This window comes from Cynocephalus volans, chromosome 1, assembly GCF_027409185.1.
Source record: "Cynocephalus volans isolate mCynVol1 chromosome 1, mCynVol1.pri, whole genome shotgun sequence".
In the NCBI taxonomy this organism is placed as follows: domain Eukaryota; kingdom Metazoa; phylum Chordata; class Mammalia; order Dermoptera; family Cynocephalidae; genus Cynocephalus; species Cynocephalus volans.
Window position 1 is genome coordinate 233,317,939 of NC_084460.1, and position 16,969 is coordinate 233,334,907.

General features: G+C 34.4%; 1 protein-coding gene across 1 annotated transcript in view; it reads right to left on the bottom strand.

Moving 5' to 3' along the window:
* Positions 1 to 16,969, bottom strand: part of COBLL1 (cordon-bleu WH2 repeat protein like 1) — a 168,722-nt gene that overhangs the window by 17,736 nt on the left and 134,017 nt on the right. Inside the window, exons 8-10 of the mRNA XM_063085710.1 lie at positions 4,438 to 4,591; positions 3,906 to 3,980; positions 2,579 to 2,716 (exon numbers count right to left, since the gene is read on the bottom strand). Coding sequence (XP_062941780.1) covers positions 2,579 to 2,716; positions 3,906 to 3,980; positions 4,438 to 4,591 — 367 coding nt within the window. The remainder of the gene's footprint in view (positions 1 to 2,578; positions 2,717 to 3,905; positions 3,981 to 4,437; positions 4,592 to 16,969) is intronic.

Consider the following 16,969-nt stretch of genomic DNA (forward strand, 5'->3'; position numbering starts at 1 on the left):
TTATGTGAATGTGGTCTCTCTCTCAAAATATCTTAATGTACTGTACTTACCTGTTTTCAGACTGTGGTTGACCTTGGGTAACTGAAACCATGGAAAATAAAACTACAGATAATGGAGGACTACTGTTTACATATTTTGGCAAATGTTACTTTATCATGACATGTTCAATAGTTATTGTAATGCCAATGTGCAATATTGTACGTCTATGACATCATATTGTATCTATGTAAGAGTATATTTATAAAATCTGAAAATTGTGTATTAAAAAAATGAAAGGCCATGATGCCTTAGATACAAATATGTTTTATAAATGACTTCTCAGTATATGTTAAGCTCTTTTGTAAATTACCTTAACTCAAGTAATATTTAGCAAATTATCAATTGTTATCCTTATTTCTCTCTTGCCTATCACAGTTATTTAAGAGATACACAACTTTTCTTTACATATGGGGCCCTCACTGAGAAACTGATCTCAGTTAATTAAAGGATAAAGAATGAGTTATATGTTGTTTCAAAAATTTTTTCAAATAATTTTTCTGGGATTTTTTACAACTTGTAGTCACAGGCATCATACAGGCTTAAGTGTATTTTTTCATTAGCTTGAAAAGCATTCCTATTATTAGAAGCCTTAGAAAAGGCATTGATTCTTTAAAAAAAAAAAACCCTAATTATCAAAGAAAATTTTCACAGTTTGTTGTTTGTGTAGTACACATTTTTCCAAGCTTTTAAAAATAATAAGTTTGTTTCGTATGTGTTAACAAACTTATATGATGGCCAAATTTTATGACTTCAATAAAAAAGAAGTTGGGTTGTAAACAATGAGTAATTTTCACAAATGTTATATAACAACTATTATGTTTCAGCTTCATAAGCAATAAAGAAAGAATACTCATTTTCAAGGAACACATTACCCAAAATCTTAGAACAGTTTTAAGATGTTACAACTTCTGAATGCAAATGTTAAAAAATACACGCACCAAAAATCATTTGAAATTATTGAAATTTCTTTTATACATACTTAGGTTTATAAAATCTGAATTTTATCTTTTCAGTCCTTCTGAAGATAGCAAATATTGACTGAAACAAAAAAAGATTAAAAAATTATTTAAAATTCAAAGAAAAATATTTAAACTTTCAAAAGATGTTCTGTAAGTCTATGACATTTTAATTGTGAAGTTATTAAAGGTTAAAATTTCACTAGGACTTTTAGGATACCTTATAACTTTTTCCTGAGGATCATTAAAAGGGAAAAATTGCCTGACAAATACTATTCTTTGCTAAAATATAACTGTATTAAATTAAAGCTATACCGTAGCACTACCTTTTTCCTCTTATTCGTTCATTCATTCAAATAATGCTCACTGTGTTGGATACTATTGTAGCTGCCACCAGAGTTGTTTTTCTCTTTGGAAAATGAGGCACAACTTACATTCAGTAAAATTCACCATTTTGGGAACACAGTTCTTTGAGTTTTGACTGACATATATAGTTGTATAATCACCACCACAATCAAGATATAGAAGAATTCCATCAACCTCCTAACTTCCTTCATGCTCCTTGGTAATCAACCCCTCCCTCAACAACCTAGCCTCTGACAACCATTATCCCTACACTTTTGTCTTTGCAAGAATGTCATATGAATGAAATCATACAACATCTAGCCATCTGAGTCTAGCTTCTTCTTTTAACACAATGCATTTGAGATTCAGCCATGCTGTTGTATGGATCGGTAATTGGTTTCTTTTTATGGCTAGGTAGTAGTATTCCAATCTATGGATGGACCATAGTTTGTTTACCCATTCCTCAGTTTAGGGACATTTACGTTGTTTCTCGTTTGGGGCAATTATGAATAAAAACTCTACGATAACTCATATACAGGTTTTTGTGTGCACAGGGACTTTTATTTTTCTTGAGAAAATACCTAGGAGTGAAACTGTTGGGTGATATAGAAAATAAATGTTTAAATTTTACTATAAAAAAACAAACTGTCAAAGTGTTTTCCAAAGAGGCCACAAAATTTTGCATATCCACAAGCAGTGAGTAATAGTATACTAATTTTAAACAACTGGTTTGAAGTGATAAAGACTTTGAGTCACTGAAAAAATGAGTAAAATTATGATCAAATTCAAGTATTACCTAACTACAAAGTTTTGCCATCTTTTGGCAAAATAATTCCATTAACTTTAAAATAAGAAAATTGAAAGCAGTACTACAGAGAATAAGCCACATATAGATAACAAAGTAGTTCAATAAAGAATACATATGTAAATATTTTCACTGAAAATAAAGTTCAAACAATGTCCCCCAAAAGTAGAAAGCCAAATAGAAGAGAAGCTGAAATCCTTCAGAACTACTGATTTTATTAATCTTACCCTTTGTCATATTCATCTACATGGATATGGAAATAGCAAACTCCAAACCTGGATAAAATTTCAGGTAAAAAGGAGGAAACTCCTATTTCTTTATGAAACATTTTTACACAAGAGTTCAACACGTAACCAAATCCATACTTGATGGCCTTTTACTCTACACAATGCATGACCACAAAGCATCAGCCAGGAAAGGCCCGACCACGTACATGTCAATGATGTCACGGCTGCCTCAGGTGTTCCAGGACACTCAGAGAGAGAGGTTTCATCCATCAGTTTGGGAACAGTGCACTGCTCATGACTGGGGAGCCCAGCGCCAAGGGTGGCTTCTGCCAAAGAAGTGGAATCTGTGGAAACAGCACTTACACAACAGAGTTAAGGCAAGCAGAGACCAGGAAGTATTTGGGAAGAAATCAGATGTGTTAGCTCACAATTATCTATGCACTAAACAAGAACAAGTAAAAGGAAAAAGAAGAGAAATAGATATTGAGCAAAGTTTGGATAAGCATGCACACCTGTTTCTAATACTATGGAATCTTCTAATTTCACTATACAGTTTAAATAGTTAACATTTATTCAGTAAATTTTCTTTGTGGAACAAAATGACGTCATTGATATTATTCTGAGTGAAAGCTGAGAATAATCATTATTAGTTATGTAATAATCATATTTTAAATCACAGAGGAGTGGAGAATTCTTATATATGTTAAAATTTCAAATTCCTAAATATGACTTAAAGATTAAGGATTCCAGAGCATTGTGGGTGCTTCTGAATTGCTCTTGTATTTGTAAATATAAATTATACAAATTAGGTAAGGTTATATTAAGCAATTTTCATACTTATATTACCCCATTGCTAAAGTACTAGCATAATACCATACTATTTTGGTATGGCATTAATAGTCTATCGCATTCATTCATGTCTGACATTAACTCTAAAGATTAAGAAATTTTATCATACTTATTTTTATAACAGCTGCTACGTGGCTATTACTGAAAACATTGGAAAGAGTATTTAGACTAAATTATTTTATTTTTACTGTAAATTTCATTTATTTGGGGAAAATCCACAATGAGGGCCATATAATAGAAAATATTTCCATGGTAACAAATGTTTACCATTAGAGTAGGATACCTTGTATGTTGAAATTGTACCTGGAAGAGTTGCATTAAAAAACAGTGTTTACACCCTCATGTAAGTTTTCTTCTTAACACACCAAGGAATATTCCTAACTATGACGTCGTCATTACTCTTGGGAAGAAGGTTAATAAATGTTAACCTGATAGTACATAAAGAAAAACAGAAGACCTAATAGGGAGAGTATTCGAGGTACAATTCCAGAACTGAAATTTTGATCTCTGCCAGTTTCAATTCCAGAGGCAGAAGAAAATTCATTTCATGATACGAAATTTGGGAAATGAGGCCAATGAATATGGACATCTTTCATTTACAGAGCGTTATGACTAGATTCCCTTCTCAGCCGTCATGTAAGTTCCTTTTCAGTAATCACACAGTATGGAGTAAAGATATCATACCTGGGCTGGATGTCCCCTGAGGAGAGTTTGCTTCCAAAACACTGTCTGGAGAAGCTCCATCCACTGACTGTAGGGCTAAAGGAAAGCAGTAACACAACTTATGGACAAGTCACGTTCACAAATCAAACAATCCCTTAATAGTTTAACTTAGTCATTTTTATATAATTCAGAAAGAAATGAACCTTAACCTTGCTGGAAGCCATTTTACTATCAAGCTGTGAAATGATTAAAATCCACTTAGGGATTCCCATTCCTATAATCCTGGAATGGCAGTATTTTTCTGAGTAAATCCACAAATTATATATAACATGCTCATTTTAGGATAATGGAGCTGTACAATTTTGTCATTTTGTTCCATTATGTTGCAGATTTTAAAAAGGAAATTAAGAGAGAATAATTAGGACTCATTTTAAAAGCCTAAATATTATTATTATGTAATAAAAAGTCACGACTTATAACCTACATCATTTCTACTGTCTATATGAAACAAAACACAATACAAATGTAATGCTAATGAGAAAAGTAACATTACCAGTCACATGACTATTTTCATCACTTTGATGCAGGGGTATTTTGGAGGGTGGGGAAGGTGCTTTTCGCTTAGTCCTTCTCAAAGATGAATTCCCTACGGATGAGCTACTGAGCTGCAGCGAGCCTGTCCTCACTATGCCTGCTTCACACGGACTCTACAGAAAACAAAATGACCAAACACAATCCTATATTTAGAAAATAACAGCAAACTTTAGGAAGACACTGAACTTTATGTCAAACACATCATATACCAGAATACAACATAATAGTCATTCCTTCAATAAACATTTACGGAACATCTGCCACGTGCAGAGTTGGGCTATAGAACGGATATATAAGGAAAAATAAAATATGGCCCTTCCCAAGAACCTCAGGCTAGGATGGGAGACTGACATGCAAACAACTACTTGTAATGTAGATGATTCATAAACAATATTTCAAAAAAAAAAAAAATCTGGAGACACTATTAGATGTAAAATAAGGGATGAAAAAGGGAAGACTGTACATTAATAGCTGGCTTAATTAATCAGTCTCTTTCCAGCATCAATGTATCAGTGAAAAACACTTCAAAAATCTATATGTCTACCCAAGGCAAGCTCCTCTGAGGTCACCGATCACAAACAGCTGCTGCTCCCACTCACAGCACGTGACTGTCAGCAGACCGCCAAGACAATCCTGCCTCAGCAGGCTGACTGATGCCTCCCGGCCAGTTGCTATAGCATCTTTCTTCTTTCCGTTTACAAGAAACCACTTAAAAGAGTTGTTCATAGTTTGTGTCTCCAATTTCTCTTTTCCCACTTGAACCCTTCCAATTAGACTTTTCCCAACCCTTGATCTACTAGAACTATTCCTATCAAAGATACCAGTGACTTTGACCATGAACAAATTAGTGGTCACTGCTCAGAACTCGTTAAGCACAGCTGACCACCCTCCTAAAATGCTTTTTTTTCTTACTTCTAGGATAACACATTCCTTACTCTCCACATATCCTTACTCTCTGGCTACTCAGTTTTCTTTGTTTGTTCTTTTGCATCCCGTGACCAACACTGGTGTGACCCAGGGTTAAGTCCTTGGATATATTCTCTTTAGTATCTCTGCTCACTCTCTTGGTGATCTCATCTATTCTCGTTTTTAAGTATTATTTATATGCTGATGAATTCCAAACTTACGTGTCCATCCTGGACCTCTGTTCTGATCTCCACTTAATGTTGAAGGCCATTTCAATTTAGTATGTCTAAAACTGAAAACCTGATAATCCCCCTTTTTTCTCCACCCCTGTGTCCCATCCTGTTCTTCTCACAGTCTTCCCTGTCTGAGTAAAAACCAAGTCATCCTTCCATTCTCCCTCATCTCATGTCTCTCTCACATCACACTTTGAGTCCATCCTGTTGTCTCATCCCGTAAAAGACTTTCAGCACCCAGCTCAACTGCTACCATAGAGTCTCAATCATCATCAAGAATGTTCTAATTAGAATCTCTACTTCCACATTAGCTCTTTACAATCCTTTTTCAACATAGCAGCAAAAAAGATCCTGTTAAATATAAGTCAGATTAGGTCACTTTGTTCAAAACCCCCTAATGGTTTCCCTTAGAGGGCCATCAACAATGACCTAGCCCCTAGACTTCTCTGACCACATCCATCTCCAAGTCTGGAGTGGCTCACTCCACTCTAATCACACTGGCCTTTTTGCTGCTCCTCAAGTGTTTCAAGGGAGTTCCCACCTCAAGGTGATCACCCTTGCTTTTCCCTGTGCCTGGCATATTCTTTCTTCTGATAACTCAATGTCTTACTCCCTCATTTTCTTCAGGACATTTCTCAAGGTCACCTTTTCAATGAGCTTCTCCTTGACTACCAACATTTCCTTTCTTACTTCCCAGCTTTATTTTTATGATCAGCATTTGATAGTTTTCTAACATACTATATAACTGGCTTATTTACCTTGTTTATTGTCTTCTACTAAGGTTGACTATAAGGGCAGGGATTTTTAGCCCTCCTATTTTGTTCACTGCTGTATCACCAGAACAATGTTTGACTCACAGAAGTTTCTCAATAGATATGCGTTGAGAGAACAAAAAATGAATGACATACTGCCTTCTTCATTTGTAAACAAAATGCCTTTATAAGCTTGGACTAGGAACATATACAAAGCTTGGGCCATTCTAATCTTACAAAACAACATAAGTACATCTAAGGGAAGTGAACTAATTCATAAGATGTTTTTCAATTTTTATGCCTTGCTACACACCAAGAAAAACTAGGCAAATTTACTATTTTGTAATTTTGTAATATTTCTGCCAGAGAAAAAAGGAAGCCTGACCCAAAAAGAATAAGTTTTAGTTATCATCTCTGCCAACTGTGTTAGGTACTGAAGAGGAAGGCGAGTCACCTAAGAGGAACAGAAGCAGAGTTAAGCCCTGGGGTGGCAGGTGCTTGACTAAAAAACCCTCTCGTTAAATAATCCTCTTAATTAAGGGGTGGGACAAGGTGGCACCAGGTGATTTTATCAGTAGTTGAAATACTAAACTTCTTCTGTACCAGTTTGTAAACAACTGCAGCCCCTCCCTACCTCCCACAACCCCATTACTCTGGTCTTTCCTCCAGAACTCTTCAGACCTCTCTATAATCTAGTAAGAAAAGAGTTAAAGACTGCCACCCAAACCCAAATTTTGATTCAGAGTCACTAAAGTCAATTCTGATTAAATATTACGATCATCACCCCTGGGGTGGCCACGAGGGTGGATCCTCAACGGACCTTTGAAATAATTCAAGAGAAAAGCTTGTGCAACAAAGGGCTGAGAAAGAAATACAGTGAGGAATCAGCAGGATTTAAATATTATTTTGAGTAGAATATAAAAGTTAAATAAAAATCTTTTTACTGATAATAACTCTGTGTTCAGAAACCTTCACTTGATAGATTACAAAAGAAACAAATTTAGGGATCTCTGGAGAGAAGGCTAAACAATCCTAAAGGAATATGGCACTTCGCTTTTGAAAATATGTATCTAAAAATCAAAAGCAGTAGATGTTTTACTTCTTGATGAATTTACTTCTATAAAGCCCTCTTCAAGCATGTTCCACTCTTATCACAGACCTACTTTATCAGTAAGAAGGCAATAGGTGATCAATAAATGATGGTTGAATGTATGAGGTAACGGCAGCATTTGATTTTCCTCTTAGTTCCATGTTTCCCACGTTTTGACCCATTGCTCCCATGAGGTGTATGATAAAAATGTTTTCACCTTTAGGCCACATTCCCGATCATGGTCACTTATTGGTCTTTTCCATTATCTGATAAGAGCAGCAATGACATGAATTTCTCAGGCAATAGAACCTCTTTAGGAGTTAGAGCTCTTAAATTTTGGTTATGAGGATACTTCAAAAAGTTCACGGAACAGGGCCGGGCTGTGGCTCACTTGGGAGAGTGTGGTGCTGATAACACCAAGACCATGGGTTCAGATCTCTATATAGGGATGGCCGGTTAGCTCACTTGGGAGAGCGTGGTGCTGACAACACCAAGTCAAGGGTTAAGATCCCCTTACTGGTCATCTTTAAAAAAAAAAAAAAAAAGTTCACGGAAAAACAGAATTAAAATGCAAATTTTTCCATGAACTTTTTGAAGTACCCTCATAAAATAAAGCAGACAGCATAAAGGGAGTAATTTATATATTCACAAATTTATACGAACCTACCTATAACTAAAAGACAGACTAATCATGGACATACATATTTCATTTATCAGCCCAGGAGTCTTAAAACAAGATAGCATTTTAGTACAGGATATTTATATTTCTATGGATAAAGAAAATTGGTCAAAACAGACAGATTTCAGATTTCATAAATGCTAAGTTTTTTTCAATAGTATCTATGAAGACAGTTGAGGGAACCCATGTTGAAAGGCCAAAGCCATGGACATTTCAGGAAGCATATGTTCTATAACCTTATTTGGAAAGATTCATCCCCCCTTACTGTTGTGCAGTTATATCATGATGGTAAATGGATGTACATTTCTAGAGCTGCAATTTAGAACAAAGAGACTAAAAAAAGAAGTCATTGGGGAAGAGAACATGATTATTACTAAGTGATATGTGGTAAATTCATGCGGTCTGTCATAAGTAGATTCCAAGCTATGATTAATGGTTAAAACTTATTAAACTTAACAATGGAATGTAATTTTAACAATTGGTGTAAGACGGTCCAAAGGCCATCTCTGAAGGAATAAGAATAGTGAGTTTAGATAATCAACAACAGATCAATTAATGTTGGAATGTAAATTTTGTTTTGAGATATGAGTGATGTTAGTGTTAGCTTTCAAGGAAATAGCTTCATATATATTTCTGTTGTATCATAAGACAGAGAGGTAAGAGATTGTTTTTATAAAGAGCCTCTTAGGAAAGAATTTCAATCAGCTAAGAAACACAAAGGAAAGCTAAGGTAATGCAATCGAAGTTGGAGTTATTTTATGTTAACTAAAATATCACTATTAAGACAAAATGGAGGAGCCCCTGGGCCTTGAGGAAGAGATGTTCTATAACTGCTGAAAACACCCTTCTCTTGGGTGAAAGCATGCAGTTAAAGAAGAGGCATTTAGGTTAGAAGACTTGAGTATTTCTGAATGGATTGTAGCCAAGAAAGCTATTGTGTACTGTGGGATATATGTAGAATATATATATATATATCTAACATACAAGATTGGAGAGGCTCCAAACCCAAAACTGACCAATGCTAAAAAGCAGACTTATTAAACTACCAGTTATTTAATTCATACACATCATGACCTTCCATTCAGAATGTTAAAAGAAAAGGTGAGCTGGGAAGTCCATCAATGTTTAAGCGGCAGCATTCTTAAGCCATATTTTTTTCTGTGCACTTTAGGAGTATGTTCTTAATAGTCTCCCGATAGTTCTACTCTTGAATCAATCAGAGTTAAACTACCCAGTTTTTTTGTTTTTGTGGATGGCCAGTACAGGGATCAGAACCCTTGACATTGGTGTTACAATACTGCACTCTAACCAACTGAGCTAACCGGACAGCCCCCTGCTCAGTATTCCTGAATGTGAATTTGTCTAATTGGAGACAGGATTACAGAGGGTTTGCAAGCTGGAAAGCAGCCTAGCATAAGGTTACCAAACAAATTGGATTTGTAGTCAACACCAGGGGTGAGCCAGGAAGCATGCCTTTTATTACTTCTGTGACCTTCAGCCTCCTCATCTATGAAAAGTAAAAGTACCTGTGTCAAAACGGGATGGGACATTTAATGAACTGATGTAGATAAAATACTTAACACAGGCCCCAGCATACAGTACATGCTCCATAAATATTAGCTGATATTATTACATGTGACTTGTCTATTTTAAAGAATGTGAGCATTCTGTAAATAAAATAAGAAAATGATAATTACCATGCAAAAGTTAGAGTAAAAAGTATGGATAAAAGGAGGTATTTATTTTAAGATTGTACTTTCTCTTTGGTGACAGTGGTGGTGAGAATCCTATTGGAATCAGTCTCAGTTATAATCAACTTTAAAATCCAGCACTGCTCAATGTTCAGAAACCTGTGCTTATGCGGTAGCCTAAGCCAAATTTATTGTGTCTAAAAATCTCCACCATTAAATCCCCTCAGGTCGCTTCATAATACCTTAAAGGACTTTAATAAAAGTTAAATGTTTAACACTAACTTGTTAAATCTTGGTGATAGGTACGTGGATGTGTATTATAGTATATAAATCTGAAATATTTCTACAAGCAAGTTTAATGTAAAGAATTAAAATTAAAGAACTGTTTATAACTATCTTTAGCTTTCACCACCAAGATACATTTCCTTTGGTCAAATTATGACTAAGTTTTTAAAAAGGGATTAAGATTAAATTATTTTTAACTTTTAAAGTTTTACAAAATGAGAAAACAGAGAGGTTTCTACTTACTAGGGGAAACTGCTTTTGTTAATCATTAGAGATATTCAATTATTTACTTTAGTTAGAGTCACGGTAAGTCTACCTGCTATTAGTGAAAACTGCACCTCTAACAGGAATGCACATCACCAAATTTTATGGTCTGTGAAAGGGAATTACTGCAAGGAGAAATACAACACACTAGCCAACGTGGCAAGGTCAGGTTGAAAACCATGCCAGACAGTTAATCCCCCAGAATTCACATCGAGATCAGAATTCACTGGTTCAAAATGGAACTAAATTTAGCTGAAGAAAATAGAACTAAATGTCATTCAATAGATTTACTGAGTATTAGCTCTGTATTAGTTGTTAGATCACTTATTAATCATAGTTGAATTATAAGATGTGTCATTAAAATCAATATATCCTGGATAAAAGAGTTAAAAGAAAGAATTCAAACAGAAAAATAAGAAAAAATCGAATTAAGGGATAGAAACACAGTAGTCCAACTTCAATGACACTATTAAATGGTTCTATCAGAAGCTTTTGGATTATTTCTGTTTATAATATGATTTCCACATGTGAGGAGAAAAAGGTTGGAATTAATGGAAAGAAGCCAAGCAATCTCTTAAATTTGTATTAAAACTCATTTTTTTTTTTCTTCTTAAGGAACAGACTAATATTGTTCTTCTCCAATCTGGACATTCCCAGTAAATACTATAAAATAGTATTAAATATCTTATCACTGACATTAGGTTTACCCAAATTTACTATGAAATATGTCCCAATGATTAAACTTTTCATATATTTGAGGGTCAAGTTTTAACTCTTGGATGGAAGAATTCTAAAGTCATTTTACAACATTTTACAACTGAGACAAGCAAGTCAATTTTCTTGTTTGTTTTTTTCCTTTGGTTGGCCAGTATAGGAACCCAAATCCATGATCTTGGTATTAATAAGGCTGTGCTCAATTTTCTTAAAGGTCATTATACATATAATTATTAAACTGTAATGAATATAGAACTATAAGGTATTGTACTGAATTTGCAAAATAGAGGTGTAAAAGCAAGGGTTTTTAAAAATCACTTTGAAATCCATTTTATGGTTGATTTGATCATAAAATTAGCACAATCTCATGAGTTACAATGCATATATATATATGCATATATTGATGAGGAAGATAAAACAAAAACCACTGTAAATCCCAACAAATTTTTGGTGACTGGCTGGTACAACATTTATTTTTGATGTCCTGAATCTCCCTGTTCTATACCCTTTTCCTCTTTGCGTGGCACTTTCTCCCCACTCCTGAAAATGTAGGGTTTATATATTCCATTTTCTTATTCTCTACATAAAACTGTTTTAAGATTCTTCAAGGATAGCACTGTAAGTCTTAGCTTGTCTACATCAATTTTAGATTAAGAAAAATCATTGTCACATCAAAGAGAAGGGATATGAGAGAAAGGGGTAGAAGGTCAGGTACCAGACAACTGCAATTGGGGAAAGGAGAAACGGGACAATAGTGCCAGGGCCTTGAGTTCCTACACCCACACTAGGTAAGCAGGCATCTATTCCACCAATTTTAATGCTGTTCTCATCAATCTGCTGAAATAAACAGTATGACAGGAAGCAATGAGACTAGAGCTGGATTCACTTTGAGGTGCTCCAAATACCACCACCACCAGTAATTTGTGTGTTTTTGGTTACTAATGAAAATTAAATCCCTGCAGAAAATTCTGAGTGACCAGGTTTGCCACTAGATTTCTCTCAAAATCATCATCTAGTTTAAACCTCATCATTAGGCAATGGTAACATTTATATCCTCTGGTTAACAAACTCATTAACCTGAGCACACGTGTCTTCATCAAACTTCAAGTCTTCTACCTCTTTTAGTGATGCCTGACACACTTCTGTTGACTTTTGTGTTATGGTCAGAAGTTCCAGGAGAAAGATGTCAGTCAGTCAATGTTTTATTTGGCTACTGTACATAGGTTTCAGAAATCCTTGGAGGAGTAATACCAGGAGTAGGTATCACATCTGGTTAATGCTAATTAAGCCAAAGGTCCACACAACAAAGCACTTCCATCTGTTAAAGGCCAATTTTAAAAGATAACAAAAGAATAACGTAATTTTATAATACTAGAGTTGAAATGACTTAGGAAAATTTAGTTGTAAAACCTCATTCTACAGAGGAGAAAACCAAGCCATAGAGAAGTTTAATGATGAAGGTGATAAAAAAAAAAATGACAATGAAGAATATAATAGACCTATTAGTAGAGTACAAAACTCTCGTAGGCCAGGCCAGGTCAGGACTTCTGCCACAACACATTGCCTTTCTAGCTCTTCTCCATGCAGGAACACAGAGAGACACAGACACATACACACACACACACAAAATTTTAAAACCTGTGTTATGTGCTTGGAACGTTCTTACATTTTTCTTCCTCAGGCAATCTGTGCTTTCATTTCATCAACGCTACTTTGAGATAGCATAGAACCAAGTCTTATTATAACATTTATTAAAAGCCCAAAGATGAGGGCCTAGCTCAGTAATACATCCTGAATGCAAAAAGACAGGATGAACCAGTAGAAAGCAGAACCCAGAATCGAGTCGAGAAGATGAGATGGCAGTAACCATGGTCCTCTGTGATCACACTGATCAGGATAGAAGTGTTCCTAGGGACAGAAGGGAGAACACGAAACATCTACACTTAAATGAATTTAGGACATATGCCAGAGGGAAGCAGCAATCACACGAACAAACTGAGGCCAACTCAGTTCATCCCAGAAAGGGAGGCAAGGCTGTACAGCATGCATTATCCAAGTGATCCCTTAAGCTATCACTGGCTTGAGGAAAGAGTCCTGCTCCTCTCTGCCCTGGCCTCTGTTAACACATGCTGGTTACCAGAGAAAGGCTAGTCTCTCCATGAGGTCCCAAATGTCACAGTGGTAGAGAGATTAAGTAAACTTCATACTAGGAGAACTGGTAAAGGAAGCCTTCTAACACTGATAATTTTCAATGCTATTTTATTAACTCAGTATGCAACTTCCAAGAGGTACAACTTCTTGTATACTGAGAGAAGTATAATTAATTCTACAAATGACCTATTGTTCTTTGAATAATATTCTCCTTTAAAGTTTAACAACTTTATAATGAGCATAGTTCTTTACTTTTAGGCAAAAGGTAAAACTAGCAGAAACCAAAAAAGTAATGGCTCAGAGGTTTTTTTGTGAGGATTAAACGAGTAATGTTCTTAGGATCCCGTCTGGAACATTAGTAAGCACTATGTAAGCATTCACCATTGCTGTGTTATTGTGATTATGGCCATTTGAAAATCTTATGAAAACAACAATGACAAAGTATGCATTACATCTGAGAACGCTTTAAAAAGGGAAGCAGGTTAAATATTATACTGTACTGGTGCATTTTTCTACTGAATGAAACAAGTCATATTTTTGGAAGTACAGACAGCTGTATACTGTATATCAAACTGCAAATGCCATGGCAACCACTGTTTCTAGGCAATTGTAGACTAATGTGTGAGGTCCACTTTTTCTACAGTAAATATATGAGGAGAGAGGAGGGGAAAATCAAATGTTGTGTGAGAATGTGAGAATCTGGGCAAAAACTAAAAAGAAGTATATTTCTTAAAGATAACAAATACATACTCAATTACAACAGAAGAGTACAACCTTAATCACTCTGTGTAAAGTCACTAAGATTAAAATTAAGTAAAATAAGGATATATACTTACACATTTCATAAATATGTGACAATATTTCATCATATCTGCTTATGAACCATGATATACATTAAAAGATAAAATTGGGTAAAAGACAAATAATGTAAAATATTTTTTAAAAATTTAATCAGTTATTAAAAAAACTAACACTCTAGGTATTAAATTTCACTTGCATAATACTAGATGGCAAAACGTTTCAATTTCTCAATATTCGAGTGTCTGCAGTGGAATGCAAAATGATACCAAATGAAATGTCCAATCAAGATATTTCCTTACTATGTTTCCAGCCACAACCCAATGTCCAAAGAAAGTGACATACCATGCTAGTAGCCAGGGAAAGCTGCTCACTATTGTATACGTATAATTCCAAGCAGCAAAGCCATACCAAATGTGTCAAATGAAGAATTCTCCAAAGGATTCTGTGAATTCTAAGGGTCAAGATTACCCACAATTTCTTGCCAACTCTTATTCCTTTTTTTCAAATGTAAAGCAGGCTTAAGAGGCTATGTATCAGTAAGACCAGGACATCCTTTGGCCATTGGTTTTATTAAATGTGCTCTTCATAGACACTTGGTCAGCAGAAACTGAATTTCTGAACTTAGTTTTAATCCCAGAATCCTAAATCACTTGCAATTTAAGTCAATGTGATTGCATTTCTGACTTCTACTTTCACAAATGACAATCTTATGATATATAACTACATACATTTTATACAGTAATACATTGATATGGCTCATGTAAGTAACAGCATGAACCAACTATTATACTAATATATCTTGTAGCACAAATGATATTTCAAATAATTAGGCAAAATCATATTTACAAACTGCTCAAAAAGTACCAGGAAAAACAGCCAGAAAATTTCTAATTGGAGAGTTTTCTTTTCCAAATGAACATTTTTGACAGTATATTCACCTTTATAGGGAAAATGACATGAGGCTTGAAATCATGTGAAACAGAGTGCCGAGAAATTTAGGGACATGGAAAGGACACTGTAGCAATGATAGTAAAATATGTATTTGTTTAAATATATTCTTTAGCTGTAAAAAATAATTTTAGATGCAAAAATATTCCAAGCAAGGTTAGGGTAAATTATTTTACTAACTTGCATCTTTACTGAATCCTCTTTGGAAACCACACAATCACTTGTCAAAATTATCTCAGAAAATCAGCAGACTAAGTTCCAAAATCACTATCCAAATACCTTAATTTGCTAGTACTGAGAAATGTGTTACAGAAATGAGGCAAATTATTAAATGTGGACAGTAAAAAAGTATAAAATAGGTGTGTTTAACAAAATTTTCCCAAACTATGGATAAGCTGACTTATCAGTAAGCCTTGACTAAGGCAAACATAATATTAGTGGCTACTAAAAAAGAACACCAAAATGAAATAAAAGTTCAAAATGAATGAAACTGTGCTAATTATAAATCACTTGCCATGTATTAATGATATTTATCTCTCCAGCTCTATTTTCTGTCACTTCACCCACACAAAATAAGCATTTGCTATTTCCAGTATAATGTAATTATTTGCCATATTTTCTTTCTGCTTTATTAAAGAATACTTCAGGGAGAGAGAGAATGGAAAAAACCAGAATGCTATACTTCTGTTAAACAGCGCACCCTTGTGGTTTATTTTGCATCCTAAACAGTAAAAATTAAAAGAAAAGTGTCAAAATTCTTCATAGACTTAGAACTGATTTTGTCATATATTTTTCTTCCTGTATGTTTTTCCCAACATGCTAGTACTTTCAATCATTAAAAATAGTGACTTTTAAAATTTTCAAATTCGAAAATTAAATTGTTAAAATAGATAATATGTTTACATAGTGATAATGACTATCTTTGATTTTAAATTTAAAATAAGCAAGCAGTAAAATAAGTGAAATCCACCCATAAACTCATATGTTTTGCTGAATATCTGAAGTTGGCTATATAAACAAATTCAATTCAAGGGTCAATTATATTTATAATGTACTATGTAATATGCAGTATGTTTTAGTTGTTGGTCCATAAGTTTTCAATATAGCCATGTCAAAATTATGGGTTTTCTGTTAAAATTAAGAAAAATATTGCTAAGAATATCACACGGTCCAATTACTATAAAAATAAATGTAAACAATCTTTAAGTTAGCCCTGTACTTCTGATAATTTACGAGATATGCAAATGAAATACTAAAATTTTGTGATATAAGTGTGACAGACATTTTCATCATTTATACTGTATCTGGCTATGTGAAAGCTGTGGTTAACGTTTACTTAACAATTCTCTTTAACATCTACTATGTTACAGAATTTTGCTGGAGAACACAGTTCCTGCCCTGTGGCTAGTGACAGGAAAAAAGGGAAAATTTAACAATGCTACAAGCTTTAAACAATAATATAACCCTAATATTTATGTTTAGATGATGGAGTAAGTAAATCATGTTATAGCTACCAAAGTAACATTAAAAAGGGGAATCCCTTTATGTACTGATAAGAATATCCAAAATAAATCAGTACCAAAAAAAATGAGGTAAAACATAGTATGTGTAGGATCTGACCATCTGGGAAAAATTATGTAGCATGAATGTTGGCTTAAATATGCATTGGTTATCTCTGGAAGCATACACAAGAAACTGTTAATTAGAAGTTGCCTCTGGGCAGGAGAACTTGGCTGAGGACAGTGCAGGAAAAAAGAATTTTCCCCTTTTTTACCTTTAGAATTATATATCACATGAGTATATGACCTACACACATATGCATAAATTAATACAACATTAAAAGGCACAAGAGAGAAATTCAGAGAATGTAAGGATTACTCTGCGCTAAAATCTTTAAAAACCCCATGAAGCAAGTAAAAACAAGAATCATTTGAATGGGTTAAGCAGAAATGAAGATGACAGAGGTAGGGTCACCTC